The 18036-nt window shown below is 51.0% G+C and overlaps 1 protein-coding gene across 9 annotated transcripts in view; it reads left to right on the top strand.

Annotated features, from left to right (window-relative positions):
• CDA (cytidine deaminase) overlaps window positions 1-17854 on the top strand; it is a 102923-nt gene extending 85069 nt beyond the window's left edge. For 7 of the 9 annotated variants that reach the window (XM_069741011.1, XM_069741007.1, XM_069741008.1 and 4 more), the window contains 4 exons: window positions 11635-11860; window positions 12042-12153; window positions 13406-13463; window positions 17352-17843. In XM_069741011.1, coding sequence (XP_069597112.1) covers window positions 11662-11860; window positions 12042-12153; window positions 13406-13463; window positions 17352-17465 — 483 coding nt within the window. In that variant the 5' untranslated portion in view covers window positions 11635-11661 and the 3' untranslated portion in view covers window positions 17466-17843. Of the gene's footprint in view, window positions 1-11634; window positions 11861-12041; window positions 12154-13405; window positions 13464-17351 lie in introns of all 9 variants that reach the window. The other 2 variants (XM_069741009.1, XM_069741010.1) reach the window with 1 other exon arrangement.
• Window positions 17855-18036: the final 182 nt, after the last annotated feature.

The following is an 18036-nucleotide window of genomic DNA, read 5'->3' as shown; positions in this document are numbered from 1 at the left end:
CTGCACGGCAGTGTCTGATCAGCGTGGAGCGGTCGCCAGGGGGTGTCCGGTCTCCGGAAGCCGCGCGTGGTATGTATAAAGGTCCTCCTCCCTTGGGGGGGTCGGCGGCATTGTGGGGGCGCCCTCGGAGTCTCCCGGCATGGTCTCGGCGTCCCACGCTGTTCACAGCGCTGACAGGAAGCGCTGTGGACTAGGGGTGACGTCGGGGGGCGGAGCCGGCGGTGTCTTCCGGGTCGCGGAGCTTCTGCGCATGCGCAGGAGCTCCAAGATGGCGGCGCCCACCGGTAAATGTGCGCCGATCACCCTCAGGTGTCGGCTGATCCCCTGCAGCTGCGGGGGGGGGGGGGTGGAAAGTGGCTACAAGCGCGGCATAATTACGCTGGCCGAAGGAGGGGCTATATATCGGCTCCAGGTGCGCGATCCTTGCTCCTGGTCTCCAAACTGAAGATGGAGTCTGATCAGGATCAGCAGCCTCTGCTGCTGGATGAAGTGCCTCAGAAATCCATGGAGAAGGATCGTGAGAAAAAGAGCGATGGGTCTGGCCGCAGAAGCTCCTCCAGACAGGGGTCTGGAGCGTCAGCCAGAAAAGATCCCCCTCGTACTTCGGTATCTTCTGGGTGTGGGGCAGCCACTGGTAAGTGACCTTCGAGAAAGTTCACTTAGTGACTAGTGTCCCCTCATATGTTTTGTGCAGGGAAAGAAAAGCGTCAGTAAGGCGAAGCATAGGGAGTGTGCCATCTGCGGGGTCCCCTTGCCTGACTCACACCCTAAAAAACTATGTGACCCCTGTATCCAGCAGACGGTGAGGTCCTGGAAGGAGGGGAGGGGGTATAGCATGTAGATCTTACATTCTAGTCTACCTTACTTATCCCCTTAGGTAGCAGAAGAGTCCTCTTCTATTGCGGCCAGTCTAAAGGAAATGGTTAGAATGGAGGTCAAGCAGTCCATTAAGAACCTTTCACAGACAGGAGGCTCTAAGCAAAAAACTCAGTGGGCATCTGATTCGTCTGTGGATAAGGACAGGAGCGAGGAATCGGACGATTCAGCAGCTTCATCCTCCTCTTCGGAAGAAGACGCTGCTCGGTTTTGCCTACCCATAGAGAGGATAGACAAATTAATAAAGGCGGTCAGAGGCACAATGGGTATAACAGAACCCAAGCCTCAACTATCTAAAGAACAAATGATGTTCAGCGGGTTAGAACAGAAAAAGCGCAGAGTCTTTCCTTTAAATGAGAAAATACAGGAACTTATCAACAGGGAGTGGAGAAAACCAGAGAGAAAAGGCTCCTTACCACCTGCGCAGAAACGTCGGTACCCTTTTGATGACCCAGCAGTGGGTAGCTGGGAAAAGGCCCCAAAGCTGGATGCAGCAATTGCCAAGGTAGCAAAGCGATCCTCTCTCCCGTTTGAGGATATGGGGACACTTAAAGACCCCCTGGATAGGAAAGTGGATACCTTTAAAGGGAACCTGGGAGATGGCAGCCGGCTCCTTAAGACCTGCGGTGGCGTCAACCTGCACGGCAAGGTCAATGATGGTCTGGCTGGACCAGTTGGAGACCCAATTAAAACAGGGGGCCTCTAGAGATTCCATACTCTCAGCATTACCAATAATCCAGGAGGGGGCGGCTTTTTTATCGGACGCCTCAATTGACTCCGTAAAGTTGGCAGCTAGAGCAGCAGGACTTTCTAATGCTGCAAGGAGAGCCCTATGGCTGAAATGCTGGCCGGGGGATATGCAGGCGAAAGCAAAGCTCTGCGCTATCCCTTGTAAAGGCGAGTATCTATTTGGGCCTACCCTGGATGAGCTCCTGGAGAAGGCAGGGGATGATAAGAAAAAGTTTCCCAATCTTTTCACTCCATATCGCCGTCCCTTCAACAAAAGAAGGTTCAATCGGGGAGGAAGGCGCACCTTCTCACCGGGTAGGGATCGTTCCAGATGGGATGATAAGCGAAAAAGAGGCACAGGTCTCATGTTTCGCCGTAACCCGACGGAAAACAAAAAACAAGACCAATGACTGGCAATCCCGGTGGGAGGGAGACTGTCGCATTTCTCGGCAGAGTGGTCAAAAATCACAAACAGTGTTTGGATAAAAGACACTGTTTCCCATGGTCTCAGACTTGAGTTTGTCCATACCCCACGGGACAAATTCCAGTTAACACCCTGGCGTTCATCTCCCACTGAACAATTTGCCTTAGAAGAGGAAGTGAGGACTCTTTGCTCCAAAAATGTTTTGATTGAAGTGCCGTATTCTCAGGCAGGGAAGGGGTTCTACTCTCCCCTTTTCCTAATTCAAAAACCGGATATGTCTTATAGGACCATTATAAACCTTAAGGGTCTCAATAAGTTTTTGGTAAAACATACCTTCAAAATGGAGTCCATCAATTCGACAATAAAAATGCTTTTCAACAATTGTTTTATGGTAGTAGTGGATTTGAAAGATGCCTACTATCATGTACCCATTCACGCTGATTTCCAACAATACCTAAGGGTAGCAGTACTAATGGGGGGTAGGATTCAACATTTTCAGTTCAGGGCACTTCCCTTCGGGATAACTTCTGCTCCTAGAGTGTTCACTAAAATAATCGCTGAAGTCATGGCACATTTAAGAGAATCAAATGTCCTTATAATTCCCTACTTGGATGATTTCCTCATTGTAGGGAACTCAGTAGATCACTGTCTGTCACAATGGGAGGTTACTAAAGCCAAGCTAGAACACCTGGGTTGGATCATAAACTTCGAAAAATCTAAGTTACAGCCCCTAAATATTCAAAAGTTCCTGGGTCTAATGTTGGATTCAGTGACACAACAGTGTCTCCTCCCTATAGAAAAAATAGATCTAATTCAAATGTATGCGTTAAAAACAATCAATACACCTTCCATGACACTTAGGCAAGCAATGTCTCTACTTGGGTCACTCACATCTTGCATTCCAGCAGTTATGTGGGCTCAGTTCCACACCAGATCCCTACAGAGAGAAGTCTTGTTCCATGACAGAGCCTTGGGAGGCGCGTTAAATGGGAAAATAACGTTAGGGCCAACCACGCTAGATTCCCTTAGGTGGTGGTCAGATAAAAAGAATTTATCAGCGGGGGTTCCTTGGATAGTAAATGTGTCCCGGGTGATAACCACAGATGCCAGCTCTTCAGGGTGGGGAGCCTACATGGGGGACATGGTGGTCCAGGGACAATGGGAACCCTTCACAACATTCTCATCCAACCAAAGGGAGTTGTTGGCGGTTGAATTGGCTGTTAAAAAATTCCTCATATATCTGCAGGGCCAGCACGTCAGAATTCTGTCGGACAACAGAGTTGCAGTCGCTTACATAAACCGGCAAGGGGGAACTCGTTCCGAGACATTGATGCAAATCACGGATCGATTGTTCCAGGTGGCAGAGCACAATTTTCTATCTTTGACGGCTCTCCACATCAAAGGAAAGGAAAATGTGGCAGCAGATTTCCTCAGCCGAAACGTGTTAAGACAAGGAGAGTGGTCTCTCAACAAAGACATTTTCAATCTGATCGTCTGCAGATGGGGTCAACCAGTGGTAGACCTGTTCGCCACCAGAAACAACAGAAAAGTAAAACTTTTTTGCTCGCTAAATCCCAGGGAGAATCCCTTGGCGGTGGACGCGTTTCTGATAAAATGGGATTTTCCACTGGCCTATGCTTTCCCACCACTGAACCTGATACCTCTAGTGGTGAGGAAAATCAGGGAAGATCGAGCGAAAGTCATCCTTATCGCCCCCTTTTGGCCCAGAAGAACCTGGTTTGCCTGGCTCAAGACAATGTCTGTATCGGTTCCCTGGGTACTACCAGAGATCCCGAACCTGCTTTCTCAGGGACCGATCTCCCATCCACAAGTGGCAGCGCTCCATTTAACGGCGTGGAGTTTGAACGGTCACTATTAGTGGGAAAAGGCTTCTCTCCAAATTTAGTCGAGACACTCCTAAAGAGTAGAAAGCAAATAACTACAAAAATCTACTCTAGAACTTGGAGGAAGTTCTTGTCTTGTTCAAGATTTGACATCCGAGACGGGGTACCAATACAACAAATTTTAGAGTTCCTACAGAGGGGTCTCGAGTTAAAACTCTCAACTAGTACCCTTAGAGTACAGGTCTCAGCTCTGGGTGCCCTGTTTTCATGCAATATAGCTAACAATTATTGGATAGCGAGGTTTATGAAGGCAGTTAGTAGATCTAGACCGGTATATAAGGATAGAACAGTTCCATGGGATTTAAATTTAGTTCTGTCCTCTCTAACAAAACCCCCCTTTGAACCTCTGCAAGAGGCCTCGATCAAAATGTTGACGCTTAAGACAGCCTTCCTGATTGCCATAACCTCAGCTCGCAGGATAGGGGATATCCAGGCACTTTCTAGAGCTCCTCCATACACAGAAATCTTATCAGACAGAGTAGTCCTTAGACCAGACCCGGCATATCTGCCGAAGGTAGCGACACGTTTCCATAGATCACAGGAGATAGTTTTGCCATCCTTTATTCCTAATCCCTCTAATCCTAAAGAGCAGGAGCTTCATACGTTAGACGTTAGGAGATCTCTCCTTCAGTATATCTCAGCCACTGATAATTGGAAAAAAGATGGAGCACTGTTTCTTTCCTTCCAAGGTCCAAGGAAAGGATTTAGAGTGTCAAAATATTCACTAGCCAAATGGATTAGGGAAACTATCTCTCTAGCTTATACAGCAGGTGGGGGGCCAGCTCCGCAGAATCTAAAGGCACATTCCACCCGGGCCATGGCGTCATCCTGGGCAGAGAGATCTGGAGTGTCAGTGGAGCAAATATGTAAGGCGGCCACTTGGTCATCTCCTTCCACTTTCTTTAAACACTATCGGTTGGATTTGGGGTCCTCCTCTGATCTCTCCTTTGGGTTAAGGGTGCTACAGACTATAGTCCCTCCCTAAGGTAGCTTACATCTCTGTAAATCTCTCGTAGTGCTGTCATGGGAGTCCGAATAAAGCATTAAGCTACTTACTGGTAGCGGCATTTTTCGGAGGCCCATGACAGCACCCTTAGTTCCCTCCCTATTCACGTGGGGGTAGCACTTCCTATAGTGTATATAATGATAGATTTCACGAGTGGTATCTAGTTCGATACAATGGATTGTTTTGTATATAAACTGTATATAATGTATATTTGTGTACCACTAACCGCGGTAGTCCTCTCAAGCTCTGAAATACAACTGATGCATGGGGAGAGGTGCCGCCCTTTTGTATCTGTAGGTTTCCTGTTCCTGAAGGGCGGATCCTCTCTCGTAGTGCTGTCATGGGCCTCCGAAAAATGCCGCTACCAGTAAGTAGCTTAATGCTTTCTCTGTAAATATGTATCCCAGATAGGACATATTTGATCTCATTAGAATGCTCACGTTAATCCGAGATGAATGATGGGTTTGTTATGACTCTGACATGTTTTTTAGTGAAGTTCTAGAAATCAGAGAAAATAGTTTCAAGTTTACTCAGAATGTAGAGAGAGGAGGGTCTGGATAAACCAGCCTTTCTGTGATGTCACAGCCTTAAGGTTTTAAGTGTCTGGCAGGCTCTGAGGAGTCACTTTTTTGTCTTCTCCTGAAGCCAGCAGCACGTCCAATGAGCTTGGACGTATGGAAAAAACTCCACTAGCCTGGCTGCCTGCCATACTTTGAACATGTGAGTGTTACATTTTCTCATTTAATCCCTGTTTATTTCATAATTACCCTTGTACATATTTGCAATTGTCTCATTTGTAACATCTTTATAAAATATTTTTGATAAAGCGCTGCCTAATTTTTATGGGATATAATATTTAATATTAGTTCGTTCTCCTGTTCTAAACCGTACCCTAAGTCTTCTGAAGGGAAATACGCTACTGTTACTGTTGTGTTGGGTTAGCTTCGGGCCCGGTTAATCGAAGCTGGTGGCAGTGATACCGATAGTGTGCAGACTTTTGGGTGATGCTGTAGCGGCTGTGGGGTTGATAATTATTGTTCCTGCCTGAGTGGGAGTAGTTTATCGCGTCGCTGCAGCGTGCCCAATAGCCAGTACATAGCAGGCAGCCTTTCTGGCGACCAATTACCCAGGGTGCAGTACCTAATCTGACCTGAGAGTAAGGGGGCGCCAGAGAGCTGCAAGTGTTAAGTGGAACTGTAAGCGGGATATACATAAATCCCTGCAGTTCGTGGTATATAGAAAAGCAGTGGGATACCTAGAATAAGCCCCTGCTGTAAACTAAGAGGTCAATAGCCTTGTGTGTGGTTTCTCATCACATTGTTAGCAGTGGAGGGATAACTAAGATAAGCCCCCCTGCACATGTGATAGCCGTCTGTTGGCCCAAAGTCACCCCGACCCGTGACGTAGGGGTGACGGTCACGGTGTGAATCGTGACAAATTGGTGGCAGCGGTCGGGGAATCCTGACATGCTCACAGCCCAACACCGTGCTGGACGCTTGGCATTTGCCACAGAACACCAGGATTGGCAAATTCGCCACTGGCGCCCTGTGCTCTTCACAGATGAAAGCAGGTTCACACTGAGCACATGTGACAGACGTGACAGAGTCTGGAGACGCCGTGAAGAGCAATCTGCTGCCTGCAACATCCTTCAGCATGACCGGTTTGGCAGTGGGTCAGTAATGGTGTGGGGTGGCATTTCTTTGGAGGGCCGCACAGCCCTCCCTGTGCTCTCCAGAGGCAGCCTGACTGCCATTAGGTACCGAGATGAGACCCTCCGACCCCTTGTGAGACCATATTGTGGCGCGGTTGGCCCTGGGTTCCTCCTAATGCAGGACAATGCCAGACCTCATGTGGCTGGAGTGTGTCAGCAGTTCCTGCAAGATGAAGGCATTGAAGCTATGGACTGGCCGCCCGTTCCCCAGACCTGAATACGATTGAACACCTCTGGGACATCATGTCTCGCACCATCCACCAACATCATGTTGCACCAGACTGTCCAGGAGTTGGCCGATGCTTTAGTCCAGGTCTGGGAGGAGATCCCTCAGGAGACCATCCGCCACCTCATCAGGAGCATGCCCAGGCGGCGTAGGGAGATCATACCGGCACGTGGAGGCCACACACACTCTACTGAGCATCATTTCCTTGTCTTGAGGCATTTCCACTGAAGCTGGATCAGCCTGTAACTTCATTTTCCACTTTGATTTTGAGCATCATTCCAACTCCAGACCTCTGTGGGATATTCGTTGTGATTTACGTTGATCATTTTTAGGTTTTATTGTTCTCAACACATTCCACTATGTAATGATTAAAATTTACTACTGGAATATTTCATTCTATCTAGGATAGAATTCATATCTAGGATGTGGGATTTTAGTGTTCCCTTTATTTTTTTTGAGCAGTGTATGTATGTATGCATGTATGTGTGCATGTATATAGTGTACGTACACATACATACATGCATGCATGCATACACACAAATACATACACACGTACGTACGTACATGCATACACACATACATCTACACACATCTACTATATAATTGTCTAAGGGTCACTTCTGTCTGTCTGTCACGGAAATCCAATCGGCCACAACCAATCAGCGACGGGCATTACGTAACTGGGCAATATACGACGTGACTGGGCAATATACGACGTGACTGGGCAATAAACTACGTGACTGGGCAATAAACTACGTGACTGGGCAATATACTATGTGACTGGGCAATATACTATGTGACTGGGCAATATACTATGTGACTGGGCAATATACTACGTGGCTGGGCAATATACTACGTAGCTGGGCAATATACTACGTGACTGGGCAATATACTACGTGACTGGGCAATATACTACGTGACTGGGCAATATACTACGTGGCTGGGCAATATACTACGTGGCTGTGCAATATACTACGTGACTGGGCAATATACTACGTGACTGGGCAATATACTACGTAACTGGGCAATATACTACGTAGCTGGGCAATATACGACGTGACTGGGCAATATACTACGTGACTGGGCAATATACTACGTAACTGGGCAATATACGACGTGACTGGGCAATATACTACGTGACTGGGCAATATACTACGTAGCTGGGCAATATACGACGTGACTGGGCAATATACTACGTGACTGGGCAATATACGACGTGACTGGGCAATATACGAAGTGACTGGGCAATATACTACGTGACTGGGCAATATACTACGTAGCTGGGCAATATACGACGTGACTGGGCAATATACTACGTGACTGGGCAATATACTACGTAACTGGGCAATATACGACGTGACTGGGCAATAAACTACGTGACTGGGCAATATACTACGTAACTGGGCAATATACTACGTGGGCTGGGCAATATACTATGTGGCTGGGCAATATACTACGTGACTGGGCAATATACTATGTGGCTGTGCAATATACTACGTGGCTGGGCAATATACTACGTGACTGGGCAATATACGACGTGGCTGGGCAATATACGACGTGACTGCAATATACTACGTGGCTGGGCACTATACGACGTGGCTGGGCACTATACGACGTGGCTGGGCAATATACGACGTGGCTGGGCAATATACTACGTAACTGGGCAATATACTACGTGACTGGGCAATATACTACGTGGCTGGACAATATACGACGTAGCTGGGCAATATACTACGTGGCTGGGCAATATACTACGTGTCTGTGCTGTATACTACGTGGCTGTGCAATATACTACGTGACTGGGCAATATACTACGTGACTGGGCAATATATGACGTGGCTGGGCAATATACTATGTGGCTGGGCAATATACTACGTGTCTGTGCTGTGTACTACGTGGCTGGGCAATATACTACGTAACTGGGCAATATACTACGTAACTGGGCAATATACTACGTGGCTGGGCAATATACTACATGTCTGCTATATACTACGTGGCTGGGCAATATACTACGTGACTGGGCAATATACTACGTGGCTGGGCAGTATACTACGTGTCTGTGCTATATACTACGTGGCTGGGCAATATACTACGTGACTGGGCAATATACTACGTGGCTGGGCAATATACTACGTGTCTGCTATATACTACGTGACTGGGCAATATACTACGTAGCTGGGCAATATACTACGTGTCTGTGCTAAATACTACGTGGCTGGGCAATATACTACGTGACTGGGCAATATACTATGTGACTGGGCAATATACTATGTAGCTGGGCAATATACTACGTGGCTGGGCAATATACTACGTGTCTGTGCTATATACTACGTGACTGGGCAATATACTGTGTGGGCAATATACTACGTGGCAGGGCAATATACTACGTGACTGGGCAATATACTACGTGACTGGGCAATATACTACGTGGCTCGGCAATATACTACGTGGCTGGGCAATATACTACATAGCTGGGCAATATACTACGTGGCTGGGCAATATACTACGTAGCTGGGCAATATACTACGTGACTGGGCAATATACTACGTGGCTGGGTAATATACTACGTAGCTGGGCAATATACTACGTAGCTGGGCAATATACTACGTAGCTGGGCAATATACTGCGTGGCTGGGCAATATGCTATGTGTCTGTGCTATTTACTACGTGGGCAGTGCTATATACTACGTGGCTGGGCAATATACTACGTGGCTGGGCAATATACTACGTGTCTGCTATATACTACGTGGCTGGGCAATATACTATGTGGGCTGGGCAATATACTACGTGGGCTGGGCAATATACTACGTGGGCTGGGCAATATACTACGTGGGCTGGGCAATATACTACGTGGGCTGGGCAATATACTACGTGGGCTGTGCTATATACTACGTGGGCTGTGATATATACTACGTGGGCTGTGATATATACTACGTGGGCTGTGTTATATACTCCGTGGCTGGGCTATATACTATGTGGTTGTGCTATATACTACGTGGGCTGTGTTATATACTACGTGGGCTGTGTTATATACTACGTGGGCTGTGTTATATACTACGTGGGCTGTGTTATATACTCCGTGGGCTGTTATATACTATGTGGGCTGTGCTCTATACTACGTGGGCTGTGTTATATACTACGTGGCTGTGCTATATACTATGTGGGCTGTGTTATATGCTAAGTGGGCTGTGTTATACGCTACTTGGCTGTGCTATATTTCTCTGCTGTATCTGTGCATCATGAATCGTGGTATGTGTTAAAGAGGGGGGCCCACTGAGACTCTTTCACCCGGGGCCCTCAAAAACCTGGAGCCGGCCCTGGCTTCGCTGATTGGTCACTTCCGGCCGTGACCAATCAGTGACAGTCGCAGTCCGCCTGCGAATTGGTGCGGAATTTGAACCACGCTTCCCTAATTGTTCGCGGCCGGCCGAATCCTGTATATAAATTGCATTATTCTGAAAACTTCATAAATAAACTATCTAGTTCACATATATGCACATACATACATAGTAACATAGTAACATAGTTAGTAAGGCCGAAAAAAGACATTTGTCCATCCAGTTCAGCCTATATTCCATCATAATAAATCCCCAGATCTACGTCCTTCTACAGAACCTAATTGTATGATACAATATTGTTCTGCTCCAGGAAGACATCCAGGCCTCTCTTGAACCCCTCGACTGAGTTCGCCATCACCACCTCCTCAGGCAAGCAATTCCAGATTCTCACTGCCCTAACAGTAAAGAATCCTCTTCTATGTTCTATACATACACGCACATACATTCATACATACACATACTTACACACATACATATACACATATACACACATATATACATACACACATACATACATAGACACACATACATACACATTCATACATGCACACACATACATATACACACATACATACATACACACCTACATATACATGCACATACATACACACATGCGCAGATATACACATGCATGCACATACATACACACATAGACATTCATACACATATACACACATACATATACACACGTACATACACATATATACATACATACACACACATACATATACACACACGCACATATATACATACACGCACATACACTCATACATACACCTACACATTCATACACACATGCATTACACACACATGCATAGATACATACATACACTTATACACACATATATACATGCACATACATACACACATATATACACATACATATACATACATATACACAGGTACATACACATATATACACATGAGTATATACGCATACATGCACACATACATATACACACGCACATATATACACACACATACATACACTCATACATACACACACACACCTACACATTCATACACACATGCATTACACACACACGTGCGCGCAGACATATACATACACGCAGTGAGAGCAGGCGGCACTGATAGGTGGGCACATAGGTGTATATATATATATCTATATCCGCACACACTATTCTGGATTTCCATGTAAATGAGATTTTAGCCGCCATTATATAACAACCTGTGACAAGTGGTAAAATCCGTCCTAGACTGGGGGGCGACGAGTTTCTCCGGATTTCTCAGTCTGCTGTGACACATTAGACTTTGGGGGGCTCCTCGCTTGGTTTTGATGCTTTGGAGAGTTCGGAGGGACGAGGGGCGACAGTGCAGGGTTTTGGCGCATATGGGGAGGAGGCCGGAGGCGAATCACTGCCATTATTTTTGGTAAATCTCCCTCTTTTCCCGTCCCCAGATTGCAGGACTTCTCGTCACTAAGAAGATGAATGATGACTTGCGCTTCTGTGAAGACGGCGTCCATAACGGCCCTTCACACCGCGGTGACGGCGGCGGCCTGGAGCCCGAAGTGATCCAGCGTCTCATCCAGAAGAGCCAAGAAGCCAAAGCCTTCGCCCACTGCCCCTACAGCAGGTTCCGGGTCGGCGCGGCGCTGCTCAGTCCGGACGGGAGGATCTTCCTGGGTAAATAGGAGACCCCAAACGTCCCCCATCATAGGGGGTCGCAATGCCCCCCACTCCTCAGCTCCAGAACACAACCCCGGCTGAGACATTTCCACTACATGCCCGTCCTCGGCCCCATGAGGCGGGTGTACTTACTGCTGCTGATTGCTCCATTCTTATGGATTCACTTTTTTTTTTGTAGGTTGCAATATAGAGAACGCCTGTTACACGCTGGGGATCTGCGCCGAGCGGACCGCCATCCAGACCGCAGTGTCCGAGGGGTCCAAGAAGTTCACCGCCATCGCTATAGCCAGGTAGATAAAAAGTATGGTGTCCGGAAACACTGAAACAGCGCCACTCCTGTGCGCAGGTTGCTTCTGGTATTGCAGGTTGGCCACATTCATTTCAGTGGAGCTGCAGTACCAGATGCCGCCATGATCATGGAGAGGCGCTCTTTCTAGACAAAGGTTGTCCCAGTGCCCGATGTGCCGGGAATATTCCATCATTCTGGCCCAGTATGGCCGCCGTCCTCCTCTCGCTGTCAGTACAGACTGTCGATCTGCCATTCTGTTCATGAACCAGGAGGCCCAGGATGAGCTTAGTTACATGAAATCACCCAAATGTCAGCACAGCGGTAACTTCTAACCACATGACTCCCATAAATAGGATCCGGGCGCCCCCAGCAGATCCAAGGTCTCAATAAACTTTACGTGTCACATCGTAAATTCTAACAATCTTATCGGATAGAAGATAAAATCTGAAAATTCTTCAAAGGTTTTATTTGACGGTTTCACACAACCGACGATTTCCCGTCGTATCCTCGAGGGGGGGGCAGATACTTTCCAAACCTCAGCGGCTGAGAATGTTGGAGGCGCCGCTGATCTCGTGAACTCGTCACCCAACTTTCCATGGGCCCAGAATAGCCTGACGGCCGAGTCCCATTCTCTGTGTGTAAATCGTCTAATTCCTGAACCAGGAAGCTCAGGATGAACAGATCAATGTATCTGGGTGCGAAAATGGATCCCTGAAGCTTAAGAGGTGATGCGCTGATACACTGTAACGACCACAGCTGTGTCAGACGTGTGTGACCGGCTGTTCCACCACAATAACCCAGTCTGGAATGGCTGATAACGGAGAACAATAGATTGTATTCCTCTCAGCCTAAAAATGGCAGATAACAGAGAATAGTAGAGGAAACCTTCTTAGCCTGGTTAATGTACGAGGGACTCACATGGGGTAAATGACTGCAGCCTCAGACCTGACCCCACGGATTAATGATTGACAGCCGAGCTCCTGCCGCACGAGATCTCGGTTACTCATTAACAGGAGGAGTCGGATCATGCGATTATATTATAACCCATCTGTTATAGCAGCAAAATAACCGTCTGGATAGAAGGTGAAATAACTGCCCCGTTCTAGAGCCGCGTTCACACTGCTGCTCACACTCCTCCTGCAGCACTTCACGTCTCAGCACTGCTGCCCTCTGCTGGCCGGTGTGAAAAGTGCAACCATTTCAGACTTCTTCATAGATTTGATTGTGTTTTTCTGCTTTTTTTTTTCTTACAGTGACGTGGAAGACGAATTTATAACTCCGTGTGGGGCCTGCAGACAGGTCATGAGGGAGGTACGAGGTCGACTTCATTTCAGTCTGACAAGTAGCTGATCCGACTCTGGGGAGAGAAAAGATGGCGAGAGAGTAGGGATTGCAGGGGGTGCACGCATGTGAGGATGTAGGGGGTGCACGCGTATCAGGATGTAGGGGGTGCACGCGTGTGAGGATGTAGGGGGTGCACCCATGTGAGGATGTAGGGGTGCACGCGTATCAGGATGTAGGGGTGCACGCGTGTGAGGATGTAGGGGGTGCACGCATGTGAGGATGTAGGGGGTGCACACGTGTGAGGATGTAGGGGGTGCACCCATGTGAGGATGTAGGGGGTGCACGCGTTTCAGGATGTAGGGGGTGCACGCGTGTGAGGATGTAGGGGGTGCACGCGTATCAGGATGTAGGGGGTGCACGCGTGTGAGGATGTAGGGGGTGCACCCATGTGAGGATGTAGGGGGTGCACGCGTTTCAGGATGTAGGGGGTGCACGCGTGTGAGGATGTAGGGGGTGCACGCGTTTCAGGATGTAGGGGGTGCACGCGTATCAGGATGTAGGGGGTGCACGCGTATCAGGATGTAGGGGGTGCACGCGTGTGAGGATGTAGGGGTGCACGCATGTGAGGATGTAGGGGGTGCACACATGTGAGGATGTAGGGGTGCACGCGTGTGAGGATGTAGGGGGTGCACGCATGTGAGGATGTAGGGGGTGCACGCGTATCAGGATGTAGGGGGTGCACGCGTGTGAGGATGTAGGGGGTGCACCCATGTGAGGATGTAGGGGGTGCACGCGTATCAGGATGTAGGGGGTGCACCCATGTGAGGATGTAGGGGGTGCACGCATGTGAGGATGTAGGGGGTGCACGCGTATCAGGATGTAGGGGGTGCACGCGTGTGAGGATGTAGGGGGTGCACGCGTATCAGGATGTAGGGGGTGCACACGTGTGAGGATGTAGGGGTGCACGCGTATCAGGATGTAGGGGGTGCACGCGTGTGAGGATGTAGGGGGTGCACGCATGTGAGGATGTAGGGGTGCGCGCGTGTCAGGATGTAGGGGGTGCGCGTGTGAGGATGTAGGGGGTACACGCACGTCAGGATATAGGGGGTGCGTGTGTGAGGATGTAGGGGGTGCGCGTGTGAGGATGTAGGGGGTACACGCACGTCAGGATGTAGGGGTGCACGCGTGTGAGGATGTAGGGGTGCACGCGTGTGAGGATGTAGGGGTGCACGCGTGTGAGGATGTAGGGGGTGCGCGCGTGTGAGGATGTAGGGGGTGCGCGCGTGTGAGGATGTAGGGGGTGCACGCGTATCAGGATGTAGGGGGTGCATGCGTGTGAGGATGTAGGGGGTGCACGCATATCAGGATGTAGGGGGTGCACGCGTGTGAGGATGTAGGGGGTGCACGTGTATCAGGATGTAGGGGGTGCACGCGTGTGAGGATGTAGGGGGTGCACGCGTGTGAGGATGTAGGGGGTGCACGCATGTGAGGATGTAGGGGTGCGCGCGTGTCAGGATGTAGGGGGTGCACGCGTGTGAGGATGTAGGGGGTGCACGCGTGTGAGGATGTAGGGGTGCACGCGTGTCAGGATGTAGGGGTGCACGCGTGTGAGGATGTAGGGGGTGCACGCATGTCAAGATGTAGGGGGTGCGCGTGTGAGGATGTAGGGGGTACACGCACGTCAGGATATAGGGGGTGCGTGTGTGAGGATGTAGGGGGTACACGCACGTCAGGATGTAGGGGGTGCGTGTGTGTGGATGTAGGGGGTACACGCACGTCAGGATATAGGGGGTGCGTGCATGTCAGAACTGTAGGAGTGCACGTATGTAGGAATTTATGGGGAGGCATGCTTGTAGAAGTTGTAGGGATTGCAGTGCATACATGAATGCACCTAGGGACTGTCGGGGGCTGCACACATGTAGGGATTTATAGGGGGTCCATGTAGAGGCTGGAGGCCGCACACCCTGACTGGTTCATACACGTCTCTTTAGGATCGTTCTTTCAGCCTCATATAGATCCATCCCACTGTCTTTTCGGTGATGTTGCCCGGTCGGTGTGTGGCCGCTCTCTCTCCGCTCCGTGGAGCCGCTCTCTCTCCGCTCCGTGGAGCCGCTCTCTCTCCGCTCCGTGGAGCCGCTCTCTCTCCGCTCCGTGGAGCCGCTCTCTCTCCGCTCCGTGGAGCCGCTCTCTCTCCGCTCCGTGGAGCCGCTCTCTCTCCTCTCCGTGGAGCCGCTCTCTCTCCGCTCCGTGGAGCCGCTCTCTCTCCGCTCCGTGCAGCCGCTCTCTCCGCTCCGTGGAGCCGCTCTCTCTCCGCTCCGTGGAGCCTCTCACTCCGCTCCGTGGAGCCGCTCTCTCTCCGCTCCGTGGAGCCGCTCTCTCCGCTCGGTGCAGCCGCTCTTTCCGCTCTGTGCAGCCGCTCTCTCCGCACCGTGGAGCCGCTCTCTCTCCGCTCCGTGGAGCCGCTCTCTCTCCGCTCCGTGGAGCCGCTCTCTCTCCGCTCCGTGGAGCCGCTCTCTCTCCGCTCCGTGGAGCCGCTATCTCTCCGCTCCGTGGAGCCGCTCTCTCTCCGCTCCGTGGAGCCGCTCTCTCCGCTCGGTGCGGCCGCTCTTTCCGCTCGGTGCGGCCGCTCTCTCCGCACCGTGGAGCCGCTCTCTCTCCGCTCCGTGGAGCCTCTCTCCGCTCCGTGGAGCCTCTCTCTCCGCTCGGTGCAGCCGCTCTCTCCGCTCGGTGCAGCCGCTCTTTCCGCTCGGTGCAGCCGCTCTCTCCGCACCGTGGAGCCGCTCTCTCTCCGCTCCGTGGAGCCGCTCTCTCTCCGCTCCGTGGAGCCGCTCTCTCTCCGCTCCGTGGAGCCGCTCTCTCTCCGCTCCGTGGAGCCGCTCTCTCTCCGCTCCGTGGAGCCGCTCTCTCTCCGCTCCGTGGAGCCGCTCTCTCCGCTCGGTGCAGCCGCTCTTTCCGCTCGGTGCAGCCGCTCTCTCCGCACCGTGGAGCCGCTCTCTCTCCGCTCCGTGGGGCCTCTCTCTCTCCGCTCCGTGGAGCCTCTCTCTCCGCTCGGTGCAGCCGCTCTCTCCGCTCGGTGCAGCCGCTCTCTCCGCTCGGTGCAGCCGCTCTTTCCGCTCGGTGGAGCCGCTCTCTCTCCGCTCCGTGGAGCCGCTCTCTCTCCTCTCCGTGGAGCCGCTCTCTCTCTGCTCCGTGGAGCCGCTCTCTCTCCTCTCCGTGGAGCCGCTCTCTCTCTGCTCCGTGGAGCCGCTCTCTTTCTCTGCTCCGTGGAGCCGCTCTCTCTCCGCTCCGTGGAGCCGCTCTCTCTCCGCTCCGTGGAGCCGCTCTCTCTCCGCTCCGTGGAGCCGCTCTCTCCGCTCGGTGCAGCCGCTCTTTCCGCTCGGTGCAGCCGCTCTCTCCGCACCGTGGAGCCGCTCTCTCTCCGCTCCGTGGAGCCGCTCTCTCCGCTCCGTGGAGCCGCTCTCTCTCCGCTCCGTGCAGCCGCTCTCTCCGCTCCGTGCAGCCGCTCTCTCCGCTCCGTGCAGCCGCTCTCTCCGCACCGTGGAGCCGCTCTCTCTCCGCTCCGTGGAGCCTCTCTCTCCGCTCGGTGCAGCCGCTCTTTCCGCTCGGTGCAGCCGCTCTCTCCGCTCCGTGCAGCCGCTCTCTCCCCTCTCGCAGCCACAACTCCCAGCATGATTACAGTCTGTGAATACTGGACCCCCGTTCGGTGCACGCTCGCTGCCTTGGTGCCAGTTTGCTCCTTAGCTTTGGGCTACACAACGACAAGTGATTAGTAAGAAGCTACGGCTGCAGCCCCGCAATGAGACCCCATTAATTTAGTTAACCTTGTCCACGTGACGTTTTGTTGCCGTTACGCCCCGGCCCCATACAGACGGATCATTTCCAGTGTACGATCTGATCTCGTGCCTTTTTTTCCAGTTTGGCTCGGAATGGCAGATCATCCTCACCAAGCCGAGCGGCTCCTACGTCATCACGACGCTCCAGCAGCTGCTGCCGATGTCCTTTGGACCCGAGAACTTGATCGTGAAATAAGAGGATGAACGTTCACCAGATGTAAATGGTTATTTATTAAATGAAGATTAGAGATTCCTGGAAGCCGGACCCTGCGTGGACCCCTGGAGCGTAGGCACGTGGAAGGTCATAGGGTCTGGGGTACAACCATCCCCCCCCAACCCTACCCCAGTGTCACGTGTCCAGAATGGCTATCTGTCCCATACACAGCCGTATGACCCGTCTCCCACATCATGCCATTCAGGATCAGGAAAAGCCGAGTGCCTGCTGCAGAGGGAGAGGTGATGGTGGAAGTATCGGGGGTCATTGTCACGGAGAAATAGAAGTTCTAGCCCAATGATGGCCGACGTTGAGGCCGGGACTGATTTGTGCTGATGATTTTAATGTACCAATAAATTACAGACGATCATAGATGAGGCCTGTGCACATTACTCTAGTCACAACCAAATCTGACACTGACGTCATCGTCCACCGCCCCCACTGGTCGCGGCGTTATTGGCTGTGGAGCGGGAACATTTATGTAGCGAATCGGCTATAAACCTTTTTGGCCGCGCTGGGCCAGGGTCACTTTCTGCACCATGTTCCAGTGTTT

The sequence above is a fragment of the Ranitomeya imitator genome, chromosome 10 (genome assembly GCF_032444005.1).
Source record: "Ranitomeya imitator isolate aRanImi1 chromosome 10, aRanImi1.pri, whole genome shotgun sequence".
NCBI classification, from domain to species: domain Eukaryota; kingdom Metazoa; phylum Chordata; class Amphibia; order Anura; family Dendrobatidae; genus Ranitomeya; species Ranitomeya imitator.
The sequence above is the reverse complement of the archived record's forward strand: the minus strand, read 5'-3'. Positions and strand labels throughout refer to the sequence as shown.